This window comes from Kwoniella pini, chromosome 8, assembly GCF_000512605.2.
Source record: "Kwoniella pini CBS 10737 chromosome 8, complete sequence".
NCBI lineage: Eukaryota > Fungi > Basidiomycota > Tremellomycetes > Tremellales > Cryptococcaceae > Kwoniella > Kwoniella pini.
The window spans coordinates 1,207,518-1,232,709 of record NC_091723.1 but is presented as its reverse complement, the minus strand read 5'-3'; the positions used below and the strand labels follow the sequence as shown (position 1 = coordinate 1,232,709).

Below are 25,192 nucleotides of genomic sequence, written 5' to 3'. Positions count from 1 at the left end.
ATAGGTTCGTAAGCGGAAATATACATTCTTGTCACGTTTTAAAGATCGGTATTGGCGGGATGAGGTCTCGACTGAATCGGCGACAGAAGGCGTCGGGAAAAAGATCTGTACGGGGCATTGCAATCTAGGAGTGGAAGGATTTATCGATTGTTCTGGTTGTTGAGCTAAACGATGTGCTTGTGTTAAATGCGTACTTTACATATCGAAGCAACGGTCACTTACAATTCTCAAAATACTCAAAAACAGATTGAGGAAATCCAAATACAATGTCAAAGCCCCCAGTATGGCTTCATCGACTGACAATCTCTTCATGATTTGTTGTGTATCATAGAGCACGAAGCCAGCGAAGAGCAGGGTAGAGAAGCATGCGATTCCCAAGTCAACGTTTGCGTTGAAGGGAAGGAAAATTTGAACAAGTGATGCGGTGATCAGACCCCAGATTCCAACGAAAAGGAATGGTGCGAAGGATGAGAAATCAAACTGTTGTTTCTTTGTCAGCTCAATTATAACGTTCATTAGGTTAGTACATACTTTGGTTTGAAAGGTGAAGAGGGTTAATCCTGCAAATACTCCCAAAGTAAGGAAAAGCGCTTGAAGAACCTGCATGAAAGTCAGTTCGACTGCAAAGAAAGATCGTAGTCTGAAAAACTTACAATTCTCCCTTCTACCATACTAGTGACAAATCCGATGGACATAGCCTCGAATAAAGTGAAAATACCAAGCAAAATCAAATTTGCTGGGTGATGATGTCTTTTCCAGTATACCATGAAAAGCGATACCATACTTCCTACTAAAGGAATCCAGATAATCCAGCTATTCTGTTTGGTGAAATCGGATACCACGGGGAAAGACATTCCGAGGGAGACTACGGAAGTCAAAACTAATTGAAGAAAAAGAATTGAATAAACTTTTCTAATAAAGGCTAATCTTATTTCTGTGTCGCAATCAATAACATTTACGCCGACCTTGAAATCATCTGGTAAATCATCTGGAGATCCTTCATCCATCCATGCATTTCTACCCAATCCACTTTGAGCTGACGTGCTAGCTTGAGCAGCTGCTAACAAAGGTTGACTAGCTTCAGCATCATTTGGCGTAGCGCCGTATGACTTCTTAGCTGGTAGAGGGGCTGCTTGGGGATTGTCTGTGTATCTTGGTGGAGACGACATGTTGTTCAAGTTGAAGATGTTATAGGTGAGGTAATAAAAAGATGAATAAGATCGAATTGTAACAAGTGAATGGAACAGAATGTCGGTCGATGTGACAGATCCGGTGGCAAACGACGTCAGTGCATTGAGGCAGTTGAATAGGTACATTCACCGGTATATAGACTTTACAATAATTTCACATTTTCAGCAAAAACACGTGGAAATGTCTCTGTCGTATAGGTGGTCAGTACGTTACATTGTGGTGAATCTACAATTCTGTGGAGACAGCTGTTCGAGTCAGCTCAGGGACATATCTTTTTGCGTCTGCACCACCAAGGTTGCTCGATGACTAAGGAAATCGCTTGATGCATACATCTGGTGCAAGAGGGATACGGTTTTGCATGATCAATAAGACGAGACTCGTAATATTGATGATGAAGACATTGTATGAACCAAGATTACATTCCTATTGAATGGACGTTGTATGACCCCGCGAATCCGGGCCTGGGGGATGTTACGTTTGTGTACAAAATTCTTCCATTCGTTCATTTCTCACTAATTCAAGTTTACCTTAATTTCATTTCATCTCTATCATTGCATGCTTAAAGGGATAATCCTCAGTCAGCTCTCATTTCAATTCAAGACTGCAGGCAAGCCGAATTCAGTTTCTGTTATAAACGTTCTTTCAAGACACATGACGCATTCCGTCTTACCACCTTCTCTCAAAAGACCTCGTTCCACTTCGCAGCCGCCTTCTCCTTCGTCCTTATCTTCTCCCAAACGAGCAGCTTCGGAAGATCCTTTTCCCTCGACTGATTCCGATTCCGGCAGACCAGATATGCCTCTTCAAAATAGCAACAACTCTTTGACTGGGACTAACAGCATGGTCGGAACGAGCAGTCCCTTACGAGCGAATGATTATAATGATGTGGATGAGACTGGTAGTAGAGGTTGGGTCAAACGGACCGAAGACGTCAAACTTGGCTCGGATGATGGACATGGAGAAGAAGATGGCGATATCACTATTACGCGAGACTCAATTGCCTCTGTGTGGAAAGGGAGATATGACGAGATGTTGAGTGAGTTACTCCTTGAGTACTTAATCCTCTGACAAGCTGCTAATGGGATGAGTAGATCTGTTGGGTCCACCATTTACACCGTATCAAACATACTACATCCTTCCCAAGTCTATCGTAGATAATTTCACTGAATTGGCCTATAGCGACAATGAGGGAGATGCAACCTCCCCTTCTTACCCAGTGGAATTGACAGAAGCCATGACAAGGCTAATTCCAGATCAATCAGCGGAGATTTTTTGGGTCATCCAATCCGTCAATACTCCTTCTGGTGGATACGCCTTGACTGGGCAGGGAAAGGAAGAGCAGGTCTGGACCAAGGGTGATGCAGAGGAAAATAGGGATTTCGTTTTTATCTCTAAAGAAGGTTGGAATAAAATTATTGAATGGTAAGTCACCTGTGTCCACCTAGCTTGGTTCTGCGTGTATCGAAAGCTGAGGAATACTCTCCTAGGCTTGGGCCGTATGATGGTCCTTCGTTGCCACGATATTGTGTACCACCGGAGAACATCGAGATTGAGCCTGCTACCATCAGATTGTTCATTATCGTACACCCTTCGACGACTTACACCAAACCAGAAAACGATGAGAATGCGCAAGTACAACTCTTATGCCCCAGCACAACATCCATGCCCATCTTCAAATCCTTTGTCAAATCCGTCGCTCTTCAGAAATTGAGGATAAATACGAACATCTTGCCTGCAAGATTATGGAAAATCGAGAAATCAGGTTTAGATGATGAAAAACTTCTCACTTCCGGTCCTCTCGTCATTTCATCTTCAGCTCTGATCGGAACCCAGAACAACTATCTGTCCGCTGAAGATGAAGCTGAGAATCTAGCAGAAGCTGTTCTGGGGAATTCAAAGGATCAAATTGTAGCTATAGAATTTGGTCAAATCGAGAATGGCAATACAGTCTGGAATGTGGATATCAATGCGGAGAAAAAAGCTGCCGATAAGAAGGCTGCACCACTTTTCTCTAAACCTGCTTTCTTCGGCGGGTCGAATAACGGTCTGAATGTACCTCAAACTGCGAACTCCGCAAATGGAGCTATTGAAACGAGAAGTCAATCGAAATTGGATAGAAAAGGCAAAGGTTTAGTGGGTTTACAGAATTTGGGGAATACATGTTTCATGAATTCTGCCGTTCAGTGTCTGAGCAACACTCAAGAACTCAACGAGTATTTCCTGTGTGAGTTGCGTGGATCGGTTGTGGATTTGTTGTCAGAGCTGACAGTCTCTTGCAGCCGGTGTATATACTGAAGAGCTTAATCGAGATAATCCATTAGGTATGCATGGTAAGATCGCTGAAGCTTTTGGGGAAGTAATTGAAAATCTATGGAGTGTTCCGTCATCGTCATACCATTCATATTCGCCTCGAACACTCAAATACACCACATCGAGATTCGCTCCGCAATTTGCTGGATATGGACAACACGACACTCAGGAATTCATTGCTTTCCTCCTCGACGGTCTGCATGAGGATTTGAATCGAATCATCAAGAAACCGTATATCGAAAAACCTGATTGGAAAGCTGGTGGAGGCGAAAAAGAACTTGCTGCTTTGGGTAAAGAGTGTTGGGATGGTTACAAGAAGAGAAACGATAGTGTTATCGTGGATTTATTTCAAGGTCAATTACAAAGTACCTTGGTTTGTCCGGAGTGTCACAAGGTGAGCTGTTACATATTGAAAGTTGGAATGGGGCTAATCTTGATCAATTCGAAGGAGTCTATCACTATGGATCCAGTAAGTGGTTGCTGTCGATCGAACCCATATCCCAGTCACTGACTATGCTACTCAGTTCATGTATTTGACCGTTCCCATGCCGATCGCTCAACATCGACACATGAAAACCATATTCGTGCCTCGCGATGTCGACAAACCTCCTTTCACCGTCAAGCTGCTTGTGCCTCAAAACGCATCTTTTGCTCAATTCAAAGACAGGCTCGCTGCTCTCACAGGCAGTAAGGCATCGAATGTGAGCATTTTGCCTTAGATGCTACAGTGCACTGCTGATCGACGATCTCGCAGCTTCTCGGTTTCGATCTCTGGCACGGCCGTCCTTACAATTTTTGGATCGATGCCGATCACAATAGTGAAGCTAAAGAGCACGATGTAATCATCTTTTACGAACTTGACGCCCCGGTATCCGCAACTAGAAGGTCAGTCGGGACCGTTCCTATGGACGAATCAATCACTGTTCCCGTATATACCTTCAAGACCAAGGAAAATAGACACCGATATGGAAGCGAATATCCAAGTGAAAACGCCGCGAAGCCTTTCTTCATCACCCTTGCGAAAAGCGAGGCCAGCGATGCTTCCGCTGTTAGGGAAGCTATAATGAAAGGATATTCTCGGTTCGTCCGACCTGAAATGAAGGACAAGCTGTACGTGCATGCTTCAAGCTCAAAAGCGGTAATACCATCCCCCATTACGCCGAAACAAGAGGATCACGAGTTAGTCACCGAGATCCACCTGAACGGAGTGGGTGAACAACCTACCGTAATCGAGGTCACCTCCGACAGAAACTCCATGGATGTCGATTCGCCAACTCACGCAACAACCTCTGTTCTCCAGACCAGTCCTTCGGCCACCTCGCTTGTCAGTCAAGGATCCGCATCTGGCCGGTCGATCACAGGATCAGTATCGGGTAAACTAGTGCCCCGAGCTGATCTCTTCAAAGTACATGTATCCGAAGCAGCTAGTGAATCAATGTTGAATACGTTCAAAACGAAGGAGAAATACAACGTTCATCGGATTTACGATAAAGAGCCCAGCACAGCTTCTTCAAGTTGGTCATCCCTCGAATCTAGAAAGAAACCCAAGAAGGCGCTTTTCAAGCGAATGACAGCTGGAATCAATTCGATCGTTTCCCCATCGTACCAATCAGAAGATGAGGGGAATTTGTCGGATTCTTCCACTTCGCATCCTCATGCGCAAAGTGGGCAACCTATTATTCGACCTGGAGAAGGTATATTTTGTGAATGGTCTCCTGCAGCGTTTGAAGAATGGCTTGATGAGGACATCATGGGTGACGAGATTGTCGATCCAGCCATCGAGAAAGAGATAGCAAAGAAGAAGGAAGGTCGGAAAATCACAATAGAGGATTGCTTAGACGAGTTTTCGAAAGAAGAAACACTCGGTGAAGACGACCTGTGGTATTGTCCAGTCGTAAGTTTCCTTTTTCATCCAATACCAATTAGCCATTGGTGGTAAGACTGATAATCTCGACGAATATAGTGTAAGAAGCATCAAGCGGCAACGAAAAAATTAGAAATCTACAAAGCCCCTGATATCTTGGTTATCTGTATCAAACGATTTGGATCGTCAAGGAGGATGGGCGATAAATTAGACAATTTGGTCAATTTCCCTATAGATGGGTTAGATCTTGGTGAACGCATCGGAGAAAAGAAGGTCGCTCAGAGCTTGAAGATGAATGGAAGCAGTTTGGAAGAAATTGGACTGGGCGAGCAAGAAGGCGAAGAGATGATCTACGACTTGTGTAAGCTTTCAATGAGATGCCTTGAGGCTGTTCAACTGATGCAACCTTGCTTCATAGACGCCGTTGATAATCACTTTGGTGGTATGGGAGGTGGTCATTACACTGCATTCTGCCGAAATAGAGTGGATGATCAATGGTACAACTACGACGATTCCCGTGTTTCGAAAGCAGATGTCGATTCGATACAGGTAAGTGGCAGGCCGATCGAGGCCGGTGATTGTATACTGATTCTCAACGCAGAGTCGTGCGGCGTATTTGCTGTTCTACCGACGAAGGACGAAGAGACCTATTGGAGGCGTATCGAAGGAAAAGACTGAAGTGAGCATCCGGCTCCTCTACTTCCAAACTACGTATCAGCTGACGTCATGAGTGATTTAGGCGGCATCTCGTGTAGCGACTCCACTTCCCGGTTCACCTGTAGCTGGACCATCAACCATCAATCTCCATGATCAAATCAGTCCTCCAACTCCGACTTCACAAAGCTCAGATGATTTACCATCTTATTCCGATTCAAGTGATACTCCACCCACTCCAGGACAACCTTCTCCAGCCATAAGTGACGATGAGGAATTTATCAATCCTGCATTGAAACAAACTTCTACCGATAATCAGACTTGGGACAACGTAGATCTGAGCGGGATCGGCCAAACCATCGGATTCGGTAATAACGCTTGGGGTTCCAAATCATCGACAATGAATCGGGTATCACATACATCTGCGGATACCTTGAACCCTCGAAGTGATATGAGTTCCACTTCTACAATCAACACAGAAGAGCTTGACGTAGCAAGCATGGATGATGAAGAACCTACTATGCCTGGTGGTAATGAAGTTATAGGTGGTAAGGATGAATAAAATCTTCGTGAAATAATGAAAGAAAAGGGTTTGTTGTACGATAGATCAAAGAGGCGGGATTGTGAATTGTTATTGCGTTTCTTTGGCTGAAGAGAAAGTCATGACGATATTGACAAGTAACTTTCATCTCATATAACCGTCAATGCATCATAGTAATCTATCTACCCTTTTTCGTGTCATCACAGGAAACAACGCAGTAAAGGCAATTGGCAGCTGTAGCTTACAGGTTTGAGGAATGGATGGGTGGCTGAGAGGAGATATTCAGTATTGATCGCTACGAATTGGACTCGTGAACATTTCGTTATAATATTCATAAATTCTCTTTGATCTGACTGAATCATTTACTGTACAACTCTACTAAACATCTAAGTAAAAAAACAAATAATTATTGAATGCGCTTTCGCGCAGTGATGTGAGAATGATTTACACCACTTATGATAATCTGTTGAGAGTTATCATTGATATTTTTGAAAAAGGAAATATAAATTACAAATCCATCCCGACTAAAACCCATTTTCTGATATCCCATTCCCACCCGTTCAAAGACTTTGCAGGTGATTTCAATACTTGACCACCTACATACATTAAGGAATGTAACAATTCACCTAAACTTTCTTGATCATTTTCGTCTCGATCTAGGAGCAATACCATATTACTGGCTTCTAGAGCATCTGCGGACAAATCCAATGAAGCTGTAAGGTATTCCTTAATATCTAAGCCGAAATTGGTCATTCCAGACGCATTTGACATTGCCAGACCTGAAGATAATGGTGGAGAAATCGATAATAATGGATCATGAGGTCTAAGTACTTGAGAGAAATTAGGAGATAATGCTTCTGGACGTTGATGCGTATTTGAGGATATCGATAAAGGCGGTAAATGGATAAAAACCGTTCGTACTTTGTGATCCACTATAAAACCTTTCAAGAGATTGGAGGGAGGTGTCACTATCTCAAGAGTAGAAGAAAGACTTGATATATCTCGAAAGTGATTAGGAAATATAGAAGAAATGAGATGAATTACTTCTCTTTCTTGTTTATTTGGTAACACCGTCTTGTGCTTAGGGCTGATTTGAGATTTGGGAGGAGATGAATTCTCACTCATTGATGAGCAAGAAATGGGCGTAAGAGGTAATGAGAAAGAACTATGAGTTTGATTTGTTGCTTGTTGAGGTATATCAACTGATTGAGTGAAGGATGATGGCGGTGTTAGAGGGCCTGCCATATTTGCAGGTCTTCGAGAGTGAGTGGGTGAATTGAAGGGGGATATTTGCGAGAGGGGTTCATGCAGGTAGGACATCAAAGAGTCTCTCGTGGTCTCTGACGACTCGCTGGCGTTGTCAAAATCATCGCCCTAAGAGTGTATAAAAGAGCGTTATGAGCTTGTGTTTCTATTGTCAACATGCAAGCGCACAGACTTACAGGAAGTGTTCTCCTCCTGCCTTCTTCAAACCCACTGCCGGCCGCCGCCAGCGAAGGAAGCGTAAGACGATTGATCCCCACATCCAACATCATCAGAGTAAACATAGACTTGTCCGCCTTTTCCTCCTGCTCTAGCAATAGCTAAAGGTGGATTATAGGCATTATCGATATCGTGGTGATGATGAGAGGAGAAGAGTAAGGGAGTTGAATTCGTAGCCCCTGCGCCAGCGTTTCCCAGTTCGCCGCTATACCCGGTTTAAGAGTCAGCATTTGTCCGCCAGGCAGTAATGATCAAAAGGACTTACGCGGGGCAAAGATTTCGATTGATGTTAATATTCTTGGATTGATGATTCATGGTAGACTATATGATCTTTACTCGGTCGGGCGTCTTGCCAATAAGGATGTCCTGTTAAGGTAGATCTGCGAAGGGATTCTTAATTGTTGATAAGATTGAGCGGGTTTCTCAACGAAACTGAGTGATTTGCTTGTCTGATGATAGTGACGTAGAGTGTGATAGATTGTGAAGAAGCAATAAGAAGGTAATGATACTTTGATTGTATGCCTGATAGCTACATACGAATTCACCAACAAAGGGTGGCGCTATCGCGAACTCTGTATGGTGGCGAAAAAGGGCTGAATTCAGCCTAAATTATCAATTCTTCCGGCTATTGATGTTTTAGGTTATCCAATCAACGTAACCAACAAACATTGTCAAAACAGAGAAAAACAAAAAATATTGTCCCTGAGCTGACTCGAACAGCTGTCTCCACAGAATTGTAGATTCACCACAATGTAACGTACTGACCACCTATACGACAGAGACACTAAAGCGACTATGAGAGCCACCAATTTCTACTGAGATTCTGAAAATTCGTACTGTATATATACCCACATCACTGTTCTTCCTCGACCAGAACAGTCAGGTGATGAATTATTCGGACCACGCCAGCCTGAATATACCCATCGGGGTGAGAGGAGACAGCAAGATGTAACTTCGAGCTGAACTTGAGGGATGGAAAACGACATATGCAGTACAGCTATCGTCTTTCTATCATCATGATGCCCTATTGAGGATGATGCATATTGATAAATCATACATGTCGTACAATCAAAATCCCAAATCTATAAAGTAAATTCCCCAATTTCATTCCCGTTTTCCGTTTCTTTACCATTCTTTCTATTTTCTAATATTTTGGCTGCTTTGGCTTTCCAATCTGTATTGAGCCACTTGTTGACTTGCTTTTCGTGATGATCTCTAGTCATCAACGGTAATATGAATGGTTCTATCGGGGTAGATAAAGCTTTCCGTATTGCGTCAATGAATTGAGTTTCGTTGCCACGTAAAACATGATACACGTATCTGCCCCAAGTAGGAGCATTTAGCAAAGGACCGGACAATATCATCGAGGCAAAATGTACTCACGGTTCAGTCAAGGTTTTCAGTGTATGATGTTGACTCGATGCCCAAGTCTCAGGATCATCGAGACTACTCCAACCATGCATGCTGAACTGTGGGGCATTAATCAAGTCAGTCCAGACCCATGGTCTTGTTGGCCAGAAATAAACTTACAGGACTAATGAATGGTATACCCTGGAATGAGCAGACCGGGTTAGTGAGATACAAAGCGACCCATCAGGCGGAGTGTGACTTACCAAACTCAGTGCGACATGCGGACTGGGACTAAGAGTAGGCCATCCTATACCCAGCATCACCCTTGAATTGGCCAATTGACGCTCAAACTCGACCTTATCCATCTGCCCCAGATTCCTAATCCCCGGAGGCAGTTCCATGGGTACTTCTTCTTGTTGACCCGCATTCCTATCATCCCTACAACCAACCACAAATTCGAACCCAGGGAACTCCTTTTCTAATATCTCTTTGGCCCGCAAGAAGATCCCTCGATCCTCCCAAGCAGGCTGCGCGCCAGGATAGAAGTATCTCACAAATTTCGCTAAGATATAAACTTGGTTCGGACGTTGAGATGCAGGGATATATGGGGGTATCGTCGCTGGTTCTACGACATAGGGTATGAATGTGAAATCTGCAAGAAGTGCGCTCGCTCGAGTTAGTATACCGCGTGGTAAATTGTGAGTTGAGATGAGCTCACTTCGCTGATGTTGCGAATATCCAAACTCAGAGTGCATGTTCCAGGCGTCTCCTACTATCGATGTATAATGATCCGGGAAATAATTGTACACGAAGAACTAGACGATGATTCGATCAACTGTTTGAGGTCATGCGCTCGACGGAAATCAGCTCACCTGCCATGCCGGTATTCCATTTGCCCTTCTACCGGTCTTCATCTGCTCTTCAAAAGTTCCAAATTGTCCAGTCCGCCAGGCGATTATACCCTAAATGAGGCAAGTCAGCGTTTTCCCTCACAGCAAGCTACCTTGCTCACCTTGACCATATCTGGTATTTGATTATACAGGTACCACATATATACTGTTGCAACGATACTTCAGCTCCTTCCCAGACTCAGCGATGTACAATGCGACTCACTCCAATCGTCCCGAGCATGCAGTATTGTATAACCCCACTTGCTCAAGGTCTCAATCTGCGTGAGATGTCAGTGCCTCGATTATGAACTATGGCATTACATGACTCACCAGAGATGCCGTCCATATACCTTCTCCGCCCATATATCCCTCATATATGTGGAAATGATTGAATATATGACCCAGGATGATGACCTAGTAACGTGGAGGCGTTCCATCAGCCAGAGACCTTCTCACCATCTGCGAAATCGGGATAAGGCTCACGCTGGTTTGATTCTGCCTACAAGTATCTGTGGCCATACAAACCGCTAATTTCCTCAACTCATTCTCCGAATAATACTTGTAATCTTCTCTACCATGATCTCGTCCTCCCCAATTAGGATTAGGCCGAAATTTCGTTTCTACTTTTGCAGCATAGTGTATTTGCTTTATAGCCAAGGCTTTCTCCTTCGGTGATAATTCATCTATACCTGGCGGTATTGGTATTGGCATGGATTGCCATGTTGAAGGTAAAATATAAGGTGACGATTTGATATCTGATATTGTCGGACGATAAACGATAACCAGACCGGTGACTGTTATCATCAACAGGAAGAGAAGCAGTCTCAAAGAAGAGCTCAACCTTCTTGTGGGTGGCATTCTCGTATTATTTGTTTCACCCTTCTTTCCTCCTCTCGCTAATACACCAAAATAATATTTGAACTTATAGACGATCGAATGACTTGACGGTATCACCACCTTCATATGTGATATTGATATTCGAATTAGAAAGTCCGAAGATAAAAATACAATCGAGAGGGTATCTGCTTATGACCTATTGGTTCAACAATGTAGGTACGACATAGCACGGGAAGCTAGATTCCCATAAATAAAAACAAGATAAAATACGTTATGTTGTTGTCTTGTTCGGATTAAACTATCTTCTGAACCACGTGGCCAACTGTACGCTAGAACGCCTTACATGCCTCCGGATCAAAATTAAATTACTAATATGCTAACGGGAAGTCACCCGAGAACACGGTATCGATTATTGATGTCCCTGAAACGCCTTGAATACTCCGGATTTGGATGGATGTTTCGGTACTCTTTTTCGATGTGTTAATCAATGTATATCGGAATGCAAATTCGCGGAAACATGCGTGAGTTATGCATACTCGTCATTTCAGACTTGATGGGGGGTATGTATACTTGATACCAGTGACATTAAACTGCATAGGTGGCTGTCGGTCCAGCTACATGAGTTCTTCCTGTTGCGGAATTCACTGACGTCTAAGCTTGTCATTCGTAAGTTCATGAAATATTCTTTTGGGCCAGCGTTCCTGCAATCAATGATTCATTTTAGACTTACCATGCGGGAAAGTGAAGCAACTCGGGCGATCTTCCTCTGGGAAGCTGATCATTTTAGCCATCCTTTGGCTCACGGATCATCCGATCGACTCTAGGTACGCCCAGACACTGAGTAAGGGCTAGTTGATATTTTCAGCCCAGATAGTGGCGATTCATTGCACCGCTTGTGTGCCTCGGACCTCTAAGAATCTGTTGCATACTTCAGACCACCCCGTTTTGCATGACTAAGCATCAGTACTCATGAGTCGTTGAACATCTACGCGAACAACTCCAGTCTGGTATAGCGGTGCATAGCCGATAAATCAGTCTAAGATACGATAGTATCCGGACTGTGACGCCGAGTAGCCGAGGCGGAGATGAAAAGAATGGTATCTGTGCTGATGATCTGGAATGGACATAAAAGGCAGGTCATGCTTTAGTCAAACTGAGAAGATCTCCAACCATACTCATCCTGAAGGCTGAAAACGCAATGATTTTCACAAGATATCTCATTCTTTTTTCTTCGCACGCTGTCTTTGAAGGTGCCTCCCCTATTACACCTCGGGAAAGCGAGGCGAAGCCTATCATCACATGGCTCAATTGCTCAGACGCTATTCCTCTCCCCAACCAACAAGCTAATCTCACTCTATCGACTGCTACACTTTTCACGTCCAACGAGAAGCTGATGAGTGGTGGGGAGTGAGCCATGGGACAAAAATGAATATGAAAAGCTTGGTCAGAATATCCAGAATTACACCAATATTTGTGCTCAAAATTCGCTTCCTCAAATAATACTTCAACACGTAGGCTCGGTTGCTGTTGCTCAAGATCTCGATTTGCTGAGAGAGGCTTTGGGATATGACGAGATGCATTATCTTGGATATTTCTAGTGAGTAAAACAAGCAGTATGACCAATAGCATACCACTGAAATTGATTGCTCTGAAATAGTGGTACTATCTATGGTCAAGAATATTTGAACCGATTCGGAGATGAAGCTGGGCGGTTCATTCTTTTTAGCATTCTTCTTCATGCCGCCGCTTGATGATAGCTGATGAAGATTGTAATCCAGTTACAATATAGTCAATTTTCAAGGGCGAGATTTTGATCGATTGTTCGAACGTGCCGATAAAATGTCAAAGCAATACTACCGCTTGTCCTTTAGTATCCTTAGGAAGCGGTTCTGTGCCCGCTGTTTGTATCTTCTTTGACATTTCCAATTATAATTGATGCTAATTGTCATCTGATCTTAGACATCCAAACAAGTCATGAACCAATACACTATCAGTACAGATACCCTTAGTGCATATATAGCAGGATTGACCAGTATCGGTTTACTCTCTGAGAATCCCATTTTCCAATGTTTTACCGGTACTCTTGCGTTATCCGCAACAGGAAACGACACTCTATCGAAATATACCGACGATTTTGCTGCTGTTTTTTACTCAAAGCTTTTTGTCAGCGACTGCCCCGACATTATACTCCGATTTCGGTAAGATCGGCATTAATTGTGCTTGTCTGCTAATCATCAGGAAATCTCTTTGCTGAGTTTGCATATAGTGATCGAAGACCCCAGCTGGGAAGGATATAACGATCTGATCAAGAAAGTCTACAGCAATGATAAGTATGGCGGGAGTGATGGTATATTCTATCTTGCCTTTGTAAGTTGCGTCTTCAGAATCTTATTACTGTCCTTGAAGGTTTTGCTTAATCGTATGGCATACAGGCGATGTGCGCATCGTGGCTAACATCAGGAACAAGTGATCTTGAATGGAGATTCAAGAAGGTCACAGATCACCCAACATTGCTGGTTACTCCAGATTAGGATTTGAATACTCCAACTGAATCAACTGATGTTACAAGGTCGTATAATCCAAACTCAACTTTATTAGTTAGAAATGGTGATGATCATGTATAATTTTTCGTACCTGGACCGGTGAAGGATGCTATGTTGGCGTACTTCTATAACTTGACTATTCCGACTTCATATGAAGGTGATATTTATTCTGTATATGCTGTGGGAATAAATAGACCTGGGGTGGTCGATCCTTACGTCGCGCCTAATGTAGCGGCAGCTGGAGATGTGGTTGAGTAATAGCTCTTCATTCCAGACCCCAGAGTCAATAGTGCACAAGGGGATTAGTGCAGATAAGGGACGATGTTTGCCATTGTCAGGTATAATATAGAATACATTTTACATCATATTCGGACAATAGAATGATTGGAAATGAGCAATTCCTGTTAATTACGACCCGCTTGTGAATACATTACTGTGTCCGAGCCATTTCTGGGATTTATGGCACTGTGACCCCTCATAGATATACTTCCATTACCATAAGTACGCTACCTAGTACGTGCCTGATGAGCTTCGCAAAGCAGACCCACGAGCAATAAGCAGAAGACACTGGAATGCCAAAGTTCTTCATTACAAGGAAGCGGTGCCACAGTCGCGGAAATTACCTAAACTAGATAACGGAGTTCAAGTCCTGTCCGTTCATTCGAGATTTCCGAAATATCGAATTGATGAAATGTCGAATGTTGTTTCAAAAGATGTTTTAACGAGAAAAGCTCGAAATCGTTTTCGAAGATCGCCCAGTACACCAGGTATCGACGTTCAGATCGCGATGTCATCAAGAAGAGCAGCCTCTCGAGTAATTTGTCGAGCAAGTAGCTCTCGACAAAACAGTATCCCGGTATTTGCTCGAGCCGCTTCTTCCGACGCTTCCTCCTCATCCTCTTCATCATGGCAACCAGCTCTTCCAGCCGGTCAATCTCCAGCATACGATGCTGCGTTATCCTACCTCTCATCTCATCAATCTAAAACACTGAACAAGCTCGACAAACTTCGATCGAACGTTGACAAGGTTAACCCAGATCCTGAATTAATAAGAAGAATAGATCAATTAGAGATTGAAGCATATGCAAATGATCCTGCTATAAGAAGGAAATTTCGAGAAACAGGTGGTAAAGGTGAAATGTCAAAAACTATATATAGATGGCTGGCTGAACAAAAATGGAGAAAAGAAGGTGGATTAGATTTATTAATGCAAAGATTGTTACAAATGAAAATTGTTCCAGACGTTTTACCTTCTTTACCACCAACTTTTCCCCTTTCCCTTCAATCTAAGAATGGAAACTCAACAATTGAACCTGGTTCGGTTCAACTTTCATCAAATTTCTCATCATCACCTTCAATTTACTCTCAACTATATTATCATCCATCTGAATCAACTAATTCAACACCAAATCCAGAAGCTTTACATACTTTATTAATGATTGATCCTGATTCACCTTCTCATGAAACTCATTCATTCCAACAACGAATACATTATTTAAAAACTGATATTCCTCTATCAGTAATTTCTGGAGAAGTTAATTTGACAGATTCCACAATTGGAAAAGAAATTCTAAAATGGGAATCACCTGCTCCTGAACAAGGTACACCAAATCATCGATATATTTTCCTTTTGTTTAGACAACAATCACCTTCATCTCCTTCTATCACCAAACGAGATAATTTCGAACTTAGAGATTACTTGGCAGAAAATGATTTAGTGATTGATGATTTAGTTGGAGTGAATATGTTTAGATCGAAATGGTCTTTAGAAGAAAATGAACATATCAATAATGTTTATATTTCTCAAAGAGGAATTGAAAGTGGTGCACCGGTATATGGAAAAATACCAAAAGAAGTCAAATATGGTTATCCTATGTCAGCTAAGAGACAACGTAAAGAGGAAGCAAGGGAAGAAGCTTGGGATAGAGCTGTGGTTGAATTAGAGGGTTTAGCGGAAGAAGTGCAAGGGTTAACAGGATTATCAGAGGACACAGAGAAGGTCAAGTTATGAGAAGTAGAATTGATTCATTCAGTAGATTCTCAGCCTAATGTATGCATCGCACACTGCCTTGCGCTGAATCTTGGTGCAAATGACAGAAACTTGCAGGGATCTAGGCGAACGCTCGCTTGCCTTTCTGTCTTTTCCATCCCCACACTAAAGCCCATCCAGACTCTCTAAATCACCTCTGATGCACCTCCTTCGCTTTCTCCTCTCCTTGTTGTGGCTACCTCGGTCACAGACTCACCGTTTGAAGTCGATAAATGTCCATCCCCTCACGATTCGCCAATTCGTCCCAAACAAGCTCATCCTCCAACGAACTGGCAATGCGAACGTTGATCTGTATGTAAGCTTTAATCACGTGAGCAGTGTGGATAAGTATCTCAACGAGAGACTGTTTAGTAACGCAAATCCTGTATCACCCCTCAGATCTGGTGAATCGCTATTCAGATAGAAAAGCGGAGAGGTTCAGTACGCAAGAATGACCATTTGTAGCAATTCTCCATGACTTCGAGGTGTTTTACTGGAATTTAATTTATGCAACAGTCAGTAAATGATCTGGATTTAGCCTGGATCGAAATGGGGTATGCGTAATCTTTAATTAATAGGAAGTACGCATTCCCGAGATCATATTACGAAGTTTACCGAATAGAGTAGAAAGTTATAGCAAGGCGTAATGAGATGAATGTACGTTTTGGATTGATATCGCACCAGTTCTATGATTGGTATCTGACAAACGACAAAGCAGTGTGTGTATCACTACACCTTGCAAATCCAATACTGATCAATCTACACAGATCGTCGCGTACATACAAAACTAAACAGATGAAAAAAAGCACCGCCAAAACTCGATGACGGAGCACCGGGAACACGACTTGCTTTAAAATGCATAGCTTTTTCAGCCATCGCCGTCACTGTTCGAATGATAATACTCCGATACGCGTATTCTACCTTGGTAATGAAACCTTCTCGGGTGGTTTAAGGGTAAAAAAACAGCTTAAGTGAGGTGCGATGTGAAAACCTGCTTTAATATAAGGGTAATTTTTAATGAAACACGGTAAACAAGCAGAGACATTTATAAGATTATTATTAGTAAAAAGAAGGAGAAGGAGAACACCGCGTTGCTGCCACATTAGGATCGGAGTTGTAATAACTATGTATACTGTAGTTAATAAAATATGTAGCACCGCGCGCTCGGTCAGTCGGGATCAGAAGCCATACACCATACCACATACACCATATACCAGGGAAATCCATATTGTCTTTACAGGCGAGACAATTTGACCATTCATACATTATACATTATACATCACTACTCAATTTCTTCATCACTTCAAATCATACTTATCCTCTTAATCCCTCCCACACCTTGTATCATCTTCACGACCAATTGTTAGTATACTGTGGGCGAGAGAATTTGACCTCACAAAGGCAAGAGGAAAACCGACGCAACGATAATTTCTCTTCGCGCGTTAACAATTTCAATTGGAATCCATCAATCGCAGGATCCAATTCGCTCTTCTTCTTCTTTTCTGCATAACGACCCATATCATTGAGCCAGACAGGTTCCCGGCGAATCTCAGCCTCCTACCCTCCCAGGGGATAACCCCCTTTTACTGTATTAAATTCTTCACGACCTCACGCCCATCATGTCTTCATCACGACGCTCATTGATATCGCCAATATCGCTACTACTCACTCTCTTGGCCACTGCACTATATGTGACAGGTCTGCCATATAACGAAACACTAGATCCATGGAATATAAATAAAAATCAAGGTGAGTTGGCTTTTTCTTGTTAACGTTACCTGCGGAATTAATTGTCGGACTTGGAAATCACAGGCGCTGCCGATGATGTCTTGCAATATTCCACTGAACGTTCGAACAAAACATATACGCCGTCACCAGGCAACTGGCGGGTAAGTCCTCTCAACTTTGTTGTCAATGTTCATACTGATCTTTCCCTAGTCTCTGCCCACATATACACTCCTGCTGGATAAATGGATTGACGGTGCACCCGATAACAACGATTTCTTCGGTCTCAAATATGAATATGATATCAAAGAAACTCAATTACGTTCAGGTGGTGATGCTCAAGGTTTAATGGATGCGCGAGGATTGGATTATCTACAGGCAATGGGCTACAAAGCGATCTACATTGCTGGTACCAATTTCTTGAACATGCCTTGGCAATCGGATGGTGAGCCCGTCGTGTACTGTGCTGGGTATGGTAGCGCGCTAATCTATCGCAGGTTATTCCGCCATCGACTTTTCGCTGCTGGATCCGCATTACGGTACTCTCGACGACTGGGTCAAGCTCATCGACGAGATGCATGCTAGAGGAATGTATATAATCTTGGATTTCACTGTGGGAACCATGGGAGATTTGCTCGGTTTCGAAGGGTGAGTAAGGTCCATACAACGTTGCGCTAATTCGTAATCCAGCTATCTCAATGTATCCACCCCGTTCTCACTTGACGAGCACAAAGCTCAATGGAAATTGCCGAGTTACGCTCCTTGGGGTTTCCAAGAGTATCCAGATTTCAAATTCGAGAATACCTACAACGATTCATGTACCTACCCGACTTTCTACGAAGATGATGGATCTATCTATGATCCAGGAAAGACTGGTTGTTATGGGAGTGATTTCGATCAATACGGAGATATCGAAGCTTTCGGTGTTTTGTGAGTACCCTGCACCCAGTCCAGTGGACCAGTTCCCAGTCTAGCGCTAACACATTCGCAGCCCCGATTGGCAACGACAACTTGCAAAATTTGCCTCCGTACAAGATCGTCTCAGAGAATGGCGTCCTCAGACCATGGACAAGATCAAAGTCTTCAGTTGCCTCACCATCCAAGCCCTTGATGTTGACGGTATCCGTATCGATAAAGCCACTCAAGTGACAGTAGACGCTCTCGCCTCCTGGTCGAACCACACCAAAGAATGCGCCGCAGCTGTAGGAAAGAACAACTTCTTCATTCCAGGAGAGATTACCGGTGGTAACTCTTTCGGTGCCGTCTACCTCGGTCGAGGAAGGACTAGTAGCAACTTGCCTCCAAACTTCGACTCCGCTGTCAACCTCACCCAAGACCAAGGCCAGTACTTTTTGAGAGAACAAGGCCAAACTGCTCTGGATTCCGCAGCCTTCCACTATTCGATCTATCGGTCCCTCTGTCGTTTCTTGGGTATGGACGGTAATTTGCAAGTAGCCTACGATGTCGATGTCAACTTTGTGACTGCATGGAATACCATGGTGGTATCCAATGAGTTCCTCAACTCCCAGACCAACGAGTTCGACCCCCGACATATGTACGGTACCGGAAATCAAGATGTCTTCAGATGGCCAGGTCTCACCAATGGAACAGAACGACAACAACTGGGTCAATTCGTTTCGAACCTTTTGATGCCCGGTATTCCTCTTGGATGGTATGGTGAAGAACAAGCATTCTATCTCCTTGATAATTCTGCGAGCAATTATCTATACGGACGTCAATCGATGGTATCCAATCAAGCTTGGAAACGACATGGTTGTTACAAACTCGGTTCCTCCCAATACTATAACATGCCTTACGACAAAGTGTTGACCGGTTGTGATGATGATTGGAATTCTCTCGATCATTTCGATGCTACCGCCGAACCCTTCCGGGGTATCAGGAGCATGTTCTGGCTTCGGGAGACCTTCCCATCTCTTCAAGATGGTTTCGGATTAGTCACTCGAGGTAACTGGACCAACTTCATCCAGCTCCCCGGTTCCAATCAAACTCAAACCGAACTCGGTATGTGGACTGTCACGCGAGCACCTGTGTCCGAACAAGAAGGTAAAGGATCATTTGGCACCAACGGTACTCTAGATCAAGCTGTCTGGCTCATTTACACCAACGAGAATTATACCAAAGATTACGAATTCGACTGCAAAGCTGAAAACTGGATCTCTTCCCCATACCAGTCCGGTAATACCGTCCGAAACTTGCTTTACCCCTTTGAGACTTACAACCTCGACGATTCCCTCGATCCATTCTACGCTAACAAACAAGCACCTTGGCGAGGTTGTCTAAACAAGATCACGCTTCAACCGTTCGATTACAAGGCATTAGTCCCCATCGACCAATGGAAACAAGCACCCCCTGCTGTAACGAAGTTTACCCCAGGTCACGACTACAGAGCCGCTTCGACCAACGGAGGCAACTTCGATATCGCGATAGAATTCGACACTGAAATGGACTGTGCGAGTCTGCGATCTCAAATGTCTATCACCAAGCAATCAGTCGGCTCAGCCACCTCCACGGCGACCCTTTCCCAAGGTGACTGCATTACCATCGCCGCAGCGGATCAGGAAACACCTTACCTTGTCTCAGTCGCCCCTGGTGCTTGGCGTTGGACGGGTCAAATCCAAAACGCTGCCGACGGTATCTACGAGATTACTATCGGCAACGTCTCGACACAAACGAACAACCTCTACACCGGCGCCAACACCCACTTCCTCATTCGAATCGGTGGTACTGATAATCCAATGGTTTATCCCGAAGAAGCTGATTACAATAACAACATCTTCACCACTTCAGGTGACACCTACACCTTGACACATAATGCTCCTGGTGCCGATATGTTCCGATACTCTGCCGACTTTGGTCAGTCCTGGTCTGCTTGGGCCAACTATGAAGCTACTACCCAACTCAACGCCACTATGTTCAAAGCCAAAGACATCTGGTGGGACGGTGATCACGTCATTGTGCAGTACTATAGTGCCATTGCTGGTTCCTCCAATCATCAAGTACACGCCGACGCCAATTTCAAGGCCAACTACAAGAGATACTATCCTCAAATCCTTGCCCGAGGTGCCTTCAACACGTGGGGTTATGATCTCGGTGCTTCTGCCCACCTCAAACTTGAGAGCGATCACACCTGGCGAATGCCCTTGATGGCTGCTTGGCCCTCTTTCATCCAGCTCAACATTTGGTCATACGATGATTATTTCTATGGTGATGTCGATGGCGATGGTGTCATCGATAGATTCCCACCTAACTCTCAAACCGCCAATTATCTTAACATGTCCGTGCCCCCCTCACCACATCTCGCTTGGAACCTCTACGTCAATGACAAGACCGGTGAATGGAGTACAGAACCTATCGGTACTGAGACCGTTACTACCGTTGCTTTTGTTCTACTCCTTGTCATACCCGCCATCACAGCCTTCGCCGCTGCCCTCGCATTCAGATACTCCTTCTACTCTATTAAGGTGAACAAGTGGGGTCTCAAACCATCAAAGGCCGCTAAAGAAACCTCCTACTTCCCTATTGTCGGTGGGCATGGTGAGAAGAAGGGTGAATTCAACGAAAAAGGTGGTATCGTCGCGCACAACGAGAAAAAGGTCCCTCATAAGATCATTGGTTGGCCTGAAGATCAAAACAAACGAAGAAAGGTCCTGATTGCGACGCTCGAATACGAAATCATTGATTGGAAACTCAAAGTCAAGATTGGTGGTCTTGGTGTGATGTCAACCCTCATGGGTAAAGCCATGAGTGATGTCGATCTGATTTGGGTAGTTCCTAAAGTACAAGATCTTGAATACCCTCAAGGTGAATATGCCGAGCCTATCGAAGTCATCATCTTCGGCGAACCTTATCTCATCGAGGTTGAAACTCATCAACTTGACAATATCACCTATGTAATTTTGGACAGTCCCGTGTTCAGAGCTCAAACTAAGGCTGATCCATATCCTCAACGAATGGACGACTTGTCTTCCGCTATCTTCTACTCGACCTGGAATCAAGCTATCGCCGAAACCATACGACGATACCCCATCATCGATATCTACCACATCAACGATTATCACGGTGCCCTGGCTCCCTTATACCTGCTGCCTAAGGTTGTCCCTACCTGTCTATCTTTGCACAACGCCGAATTCCAAGGTCTATGGCCGCTCCGAACGAAAGACGAAATGAAAGAAGTCTGCGCTGCTTTCAACATCCCCAAAGAAATCTGCAGTAAATACGTTCAATTTGGTAACACTTTCAACCTTCTCCATGCCGCTGCCAGTTTCATCTCCCATCACCAAAAATCAATCGGTGTTGCTGGTGTGTCTGACAAATACGGAAAACGATCATGGGCTCGTTACCCTGCTCTCTGGACCCTGCGAAACATCGATTCCCTTCCAAACCCCGATCCAACGGATATTGCCGCGCTCGACGAACAACCTCTCGCCGTGGACAAGATCGAAGTTGATACCGAAGCTGAAGCGAAACGACCCGAATTCAAACGACAAGCGCAAGAATGGGCTGGTATCAAGCAAGATCCTAATGCCGACCTCTTCGTGTTTGTCGGTCGATGGTCTAAACAAAAGGGTGTCGATCTTATTGCCGATGTCATGCCAAGTTTACTCGATAAGAAACCCAAGATCCAATTGATCTGTGTTGGACCCGTTATTGATCTATATGGCCGATTCGCCGCTGAAAAACTCGCTCGATTGATGGAAATGTACCCAGACAGAGTTTACTCCAAACCCGAATTCACCTCTCTCCCACCCTATCTGTTCAGCGGTGCCGATTTCGCTCTTATCCCATCTCGAGATGAGCCTTTCGGTTTAGTAGCTGTAGAATTCGGTAGAAAGGGTGCTCTGGGTGTTGGTGCTCGTCTTGGTGGTCTTGGACTTATGCCTGGTTGGTGGTTCCCTGTCGAATCTAGTGCAACAGTGCACATGCTTTCTCAATTGACAAAGACGATCAAACTCGCCTTGAAGTCAACAGAAGAAGAACGTGCCATCTTGCGAGCTCGATCCGCTGTACAACGTTTCCCTGTAGTCGAATGGCGTCAACGTTTAGAAGATTTCCAAAAACGAAGTATCGCCACCTCTCGACAACTCGCAGGAGAACAAGCTTGGGGTTATGATCAAGTCGATTCTTCTGTCGGCGGTTTCTACGCTCACGGTGAAAATGGTTCTGTCACCTCGCTGGCCCGAGGAGAATGGGGCAGATCTGCTACTCCAGACTCTACCGCCCCCAATTCTCCCATGCCAGGCCACTCGCCTCTTACAGGTGGCGACAACCCAGGCTACTTTGATCCTACAACTCCCATGGCCACTTCCAACAACAACAACAACAACGGCCTACTCGGTGCGAATCGTGCGAATTACCACAAGCGATTTGACAAGAACGCCAACAGGCAATCCGCCGAGTCATTCTATGATGAGGACCCCAACGCTTCTCCATTGTATTACGAAGACAAACGAAGATCTCGCGCAAGTGGCAAGCCCAAATTCTACGGCTACGACGATGAAGACGCACCTTCTTCCCAGGGCAGTTCTGATCACGGTGACACCACCGTTGTCGGTTCTGCGACATCTGGTGGAGGAAGAAGCGGAGACGCTTCCGCCGCCCATTCTTACGATAACTTCCTGGCTGCCGCAAACAAACAATTCGCTCGAAACACTGGTGGACGAAATGCTCCCGATCCATACTTTGACAACAGAGCTTCCGTTGACGCTTCTGGTAACCCCACCCGTCCATTCACCGTTCACTCTCGTGTATCTTCCTTCGATTCCATCTCTTCTATCGTTGATGAAAAGGGTGCATCACCGCTTAACAAAGCGATGGACACTTTCACAGACTCTGACGGTGAAGTCGCTCAATCGTTCGTGCAAAAACTACGTGATCTTTCTGCGGACAACTCCAAGGGTGATTTGTGTATTGAGAAATTCTTGATTAAGAGTGAAAAGGCTTTCTTCGATGAGATCAAAAAGGAGAAAATCTCCGCCATGTCCCTTCGATCATCACGAGACTCATTCATCAACTCCCGTGCCCCAAGTATGATTGACGGATTCAGACCAGAGTGTGAGTTACCCCGGACGCGATTACTGCGGTTACTGACGCTGACGCTTGTAGATAATCGTCGTGATTCATCGATGACAGCGCCTTACTCCAACTCTGGACACGGACATGACGAAGATCATTACGGTGGAGGCGGCGGCGACATGTACGAAGAGAACGGTCCTCGCGAGACGCAAATGACTAGTCTACAGATCTTCATGGGTCGACAGATTGGGGGATGGCCTCTTTATTCTATTATCATTTCGCTCGGTCAACTCCTGTCTGCGGTGAGTGCCCCTATTTATTTGAGATAGTATTACGCACTCTGACTCGTTCAACAGACATCCTTCCAATTGAGTTTGCTCGGTGGTTCCAATGTGCAAAAGGAAGTCGACCTATACATCATCTGTTCCATCTTCGTCGTTGCTACCCTCGCCTGGTACACCTTGTTCAGAATGAAGCCATCGGTCTGGTGTCTGTCACTCCCCTGGGCAACGTGAGTCCTCAATCGCCTGTACAACTCACCTTTGCTGACTTTTAACCCAGCTTCGCCGTGGCGTTCTTCATGATTGGTCTTCCATCGCTCCATGGCGCCCTCCTTGGCCCACGAATCACCATCACACGAGTTGCAACATGGTTCTACGCCATCGCGTCGTCCGCAGGTTTCCTTTTCTTCGGTTTGAACTTTGGTGAAGAAGCTGGTGCAGCCACCGAAGTCTGGGTTACCCGGGCTTGTATCGTGCAAGGCCTTCAACAAATCTGGGTATCAGCTTTATGGTATTGGGGTTATACGTTGAATGGTACAGATCCATCTGTATACGTCCCTTCCCGAATCATCTTATACATCACCTGGCCCCTTGCTGTCATATCCGCCATCTTCGCTTGGCTCATGTGGGCTGGTATGCCAGAATACTACCGACAAATACCACCATATGTACCCAACTTCTTCAAAACGCTGTTGCGAAGGAAATTGGTCATCTGGTTCTTGGTCTCAGAAATCCTTCGAAACTACTGGTTATCCGGACCCTACGGACGAAACTGGCAATACCTTTGGAACGCTTCGGACGTAGCTCGATGGGCTGTGGTTGTCATGATCGTGATTTTCTTCATCGGTATTTGGGGTCTGTTTATGGGTATCCTGATTAGTGAGTCCGTGATTCTAACTGATTCCACCCTCGCTAACCTTTCACCCAGAATACTCCAAAATCCACTCATGGCTCTTACCCGTCTTCGCTATCGGTCTCGGATGCCCACGATGGTGTCAAATGTGGTGGGGTACATCCGGTATGGGTCTTTATGTCCCATGGGGAGGAGTCGCAGGACCATACATTGGTACTTGTTTGTGGCTGTGGTTAGGTGTACTTGATGCCATTCAAGGTGTAGGATTGGGTATGATATTGCTTCAAACATTGTCCAGATTACATGTCTGTGCGACTTTGGCAGGAGCTCAATTGTTGGGATCTTGTATTGTCATGCTTGCGAGGTGAGTTGATCTTTCAATCTCAAGATAAGGAGAAAGCTGACTCCTGATCCTTTCGCAGAGGAACCGCACCGGACAAGGTTGGACCAGGAAACGTATTCCCCAACTTGGCAATATGGGATTTATCAACAGGACAAAATAATCCATTCGTACATTGGGAATTCTGGCTTTGTTTGGTTTGTCAAATTGTAATTGTTATTGGTTATGCCTTCTTCTTCCGAAGAGAACAATTGTCTAAACCATAATCA

General features: G+C 44.5%; 6 protein-coding genes across 6 annotated transcripts; 3 read left to right on the top strand and 3 right to left on the bottom strand.

Moving 5' to 3' along the window:
- Positions 1-140: 140 nt before the first annotated feature.
- I206_106214 (uncharacterized protein) lies at positions 141-1,169 on the bottom strand (the record flags this gene model as incomplete). The annotated part of the gene is made up of 4 exons (XM_019156764.1): positions 141-164; positions 223-480; positions 532-600; positions 654-1,169. 4 exons carry the CDS (start codon positions 1,167-1,169, stop codon positions 141-143), a joined length of 867 nt encoding a protein of 288 aa, XP_019010566.1.
- A 673-nt stretch (positions 1,170-1,842) lies between these two features.
- Positions 1,843-6,581, top strand: I206_106213 (uncharacterized protein; the record flags this gene model as incomplete). The annotated part of the gene is made up of 11 exons (XM_070203273.1): positions 1,843-2,227; positions 2,283-2,613; positions 2,679-3,415; positions 3,471-3,895; positions 3,950-3,970; positions 4,026-4,202; positions 4,256-5,395; positions 5,465-5,726; positions 5,784-5,914; positions 5,967-6,044; positions 6,105-6,581. The coding sequence occupies 11 exons, from the start codon at positions 1,843-1,845 to the stop codon at positions 6,579-6,581; spliced, it is 4,164 nt and encodes a 1,387-aa protein (XP_070059374.1).
- Positions 6,582-7,067: 486 nt separating this feature from the next.
- I206_106212 (uncharacterized protein) lies at positions 7,068-8,357 on the bottom strand (the record flags this gene model as incomplete). Its single annotated transcript, XM_019156762.1, has 3 exons — positions 7,068-7,934; positions 8,034-8,247; positions 8,308-8,357. 3 exons carry the CDS (start codon positions 8,355-8,357, stop codon positions 7,068-7,070), a joined length of 1,131 nt encoding a protein of 376 aa, XP_019010564.1.
- Positions 8,358-9,124: 767 nt separating this feature from the next.
- On the bottom strand, positions 9,125-11,140 carry I206_106211 (uncharacterized protein; the record flags this gene model as incomplete). Its single annotated transcript, XM_070203272.1, has 10 exons — positions 9,125-9,362; positions 9,426-9,511; positions 9,573-9,593; positions 9,656-10,044; positions 10,111-10,207; positions 10,265-10,354; positions 10,405-10,448; positions 10,506-10,560; positions 10,613-10,696; positions 10,766-11,140. 10 exons carry the CDS (start codon positions 11,138-11,140, stop codon positions 9,125-9,127), a joined length of 1,479 nt encoding a protein of 492 aa, XP_070059373.1.
- A 3,309-nt stretch (positions 11,141-14,449) lies between these two features.
- On the top strand, positions 14,450-15,673 carry I206_106210 (uncharacterized protein; the record flags this gene model as incomplete). Its single annotated transcript, XM_019156760.1, has 1 exon — positions 14,450-15,673. One exon carries the CDS (start codon positions 14,450-14,452, stop codon positions 15,671-15,673), a length of 1,224 nt encoding a protein of 407 aa, XP_019010562.1.
- Positions 15,674-17,310: 1,637 nt separating this feature from the next.
- I206_106209 (uncharacterized protein) lies at positions 17,311-25,189 on the top strand (the record flags this gene model as incomplete). Its single annotated transcript, XM_070203271.1, has 11 exons — positions 17,311-17,440; positions 17,504-17,580; positions 17,630-17,861; positions 17,914-18,064; positions 18,107-18,346; positions 18,408-23,488; positions 23,540-23,751; positions 23,806-23,960; positions 24,011-24,609; positions 24,659-24,947; positions 25,006-25,189. 11 exons carry the CDS (start codon positions 17,311-17,313, stop codon positions 25,187-25,189), a joined length of 7,350 nt encoding a protein of 2,449 aa, XP_070059372.1.
- Positions 25,190-25,192: the final 3 nt, after the last annotated feature.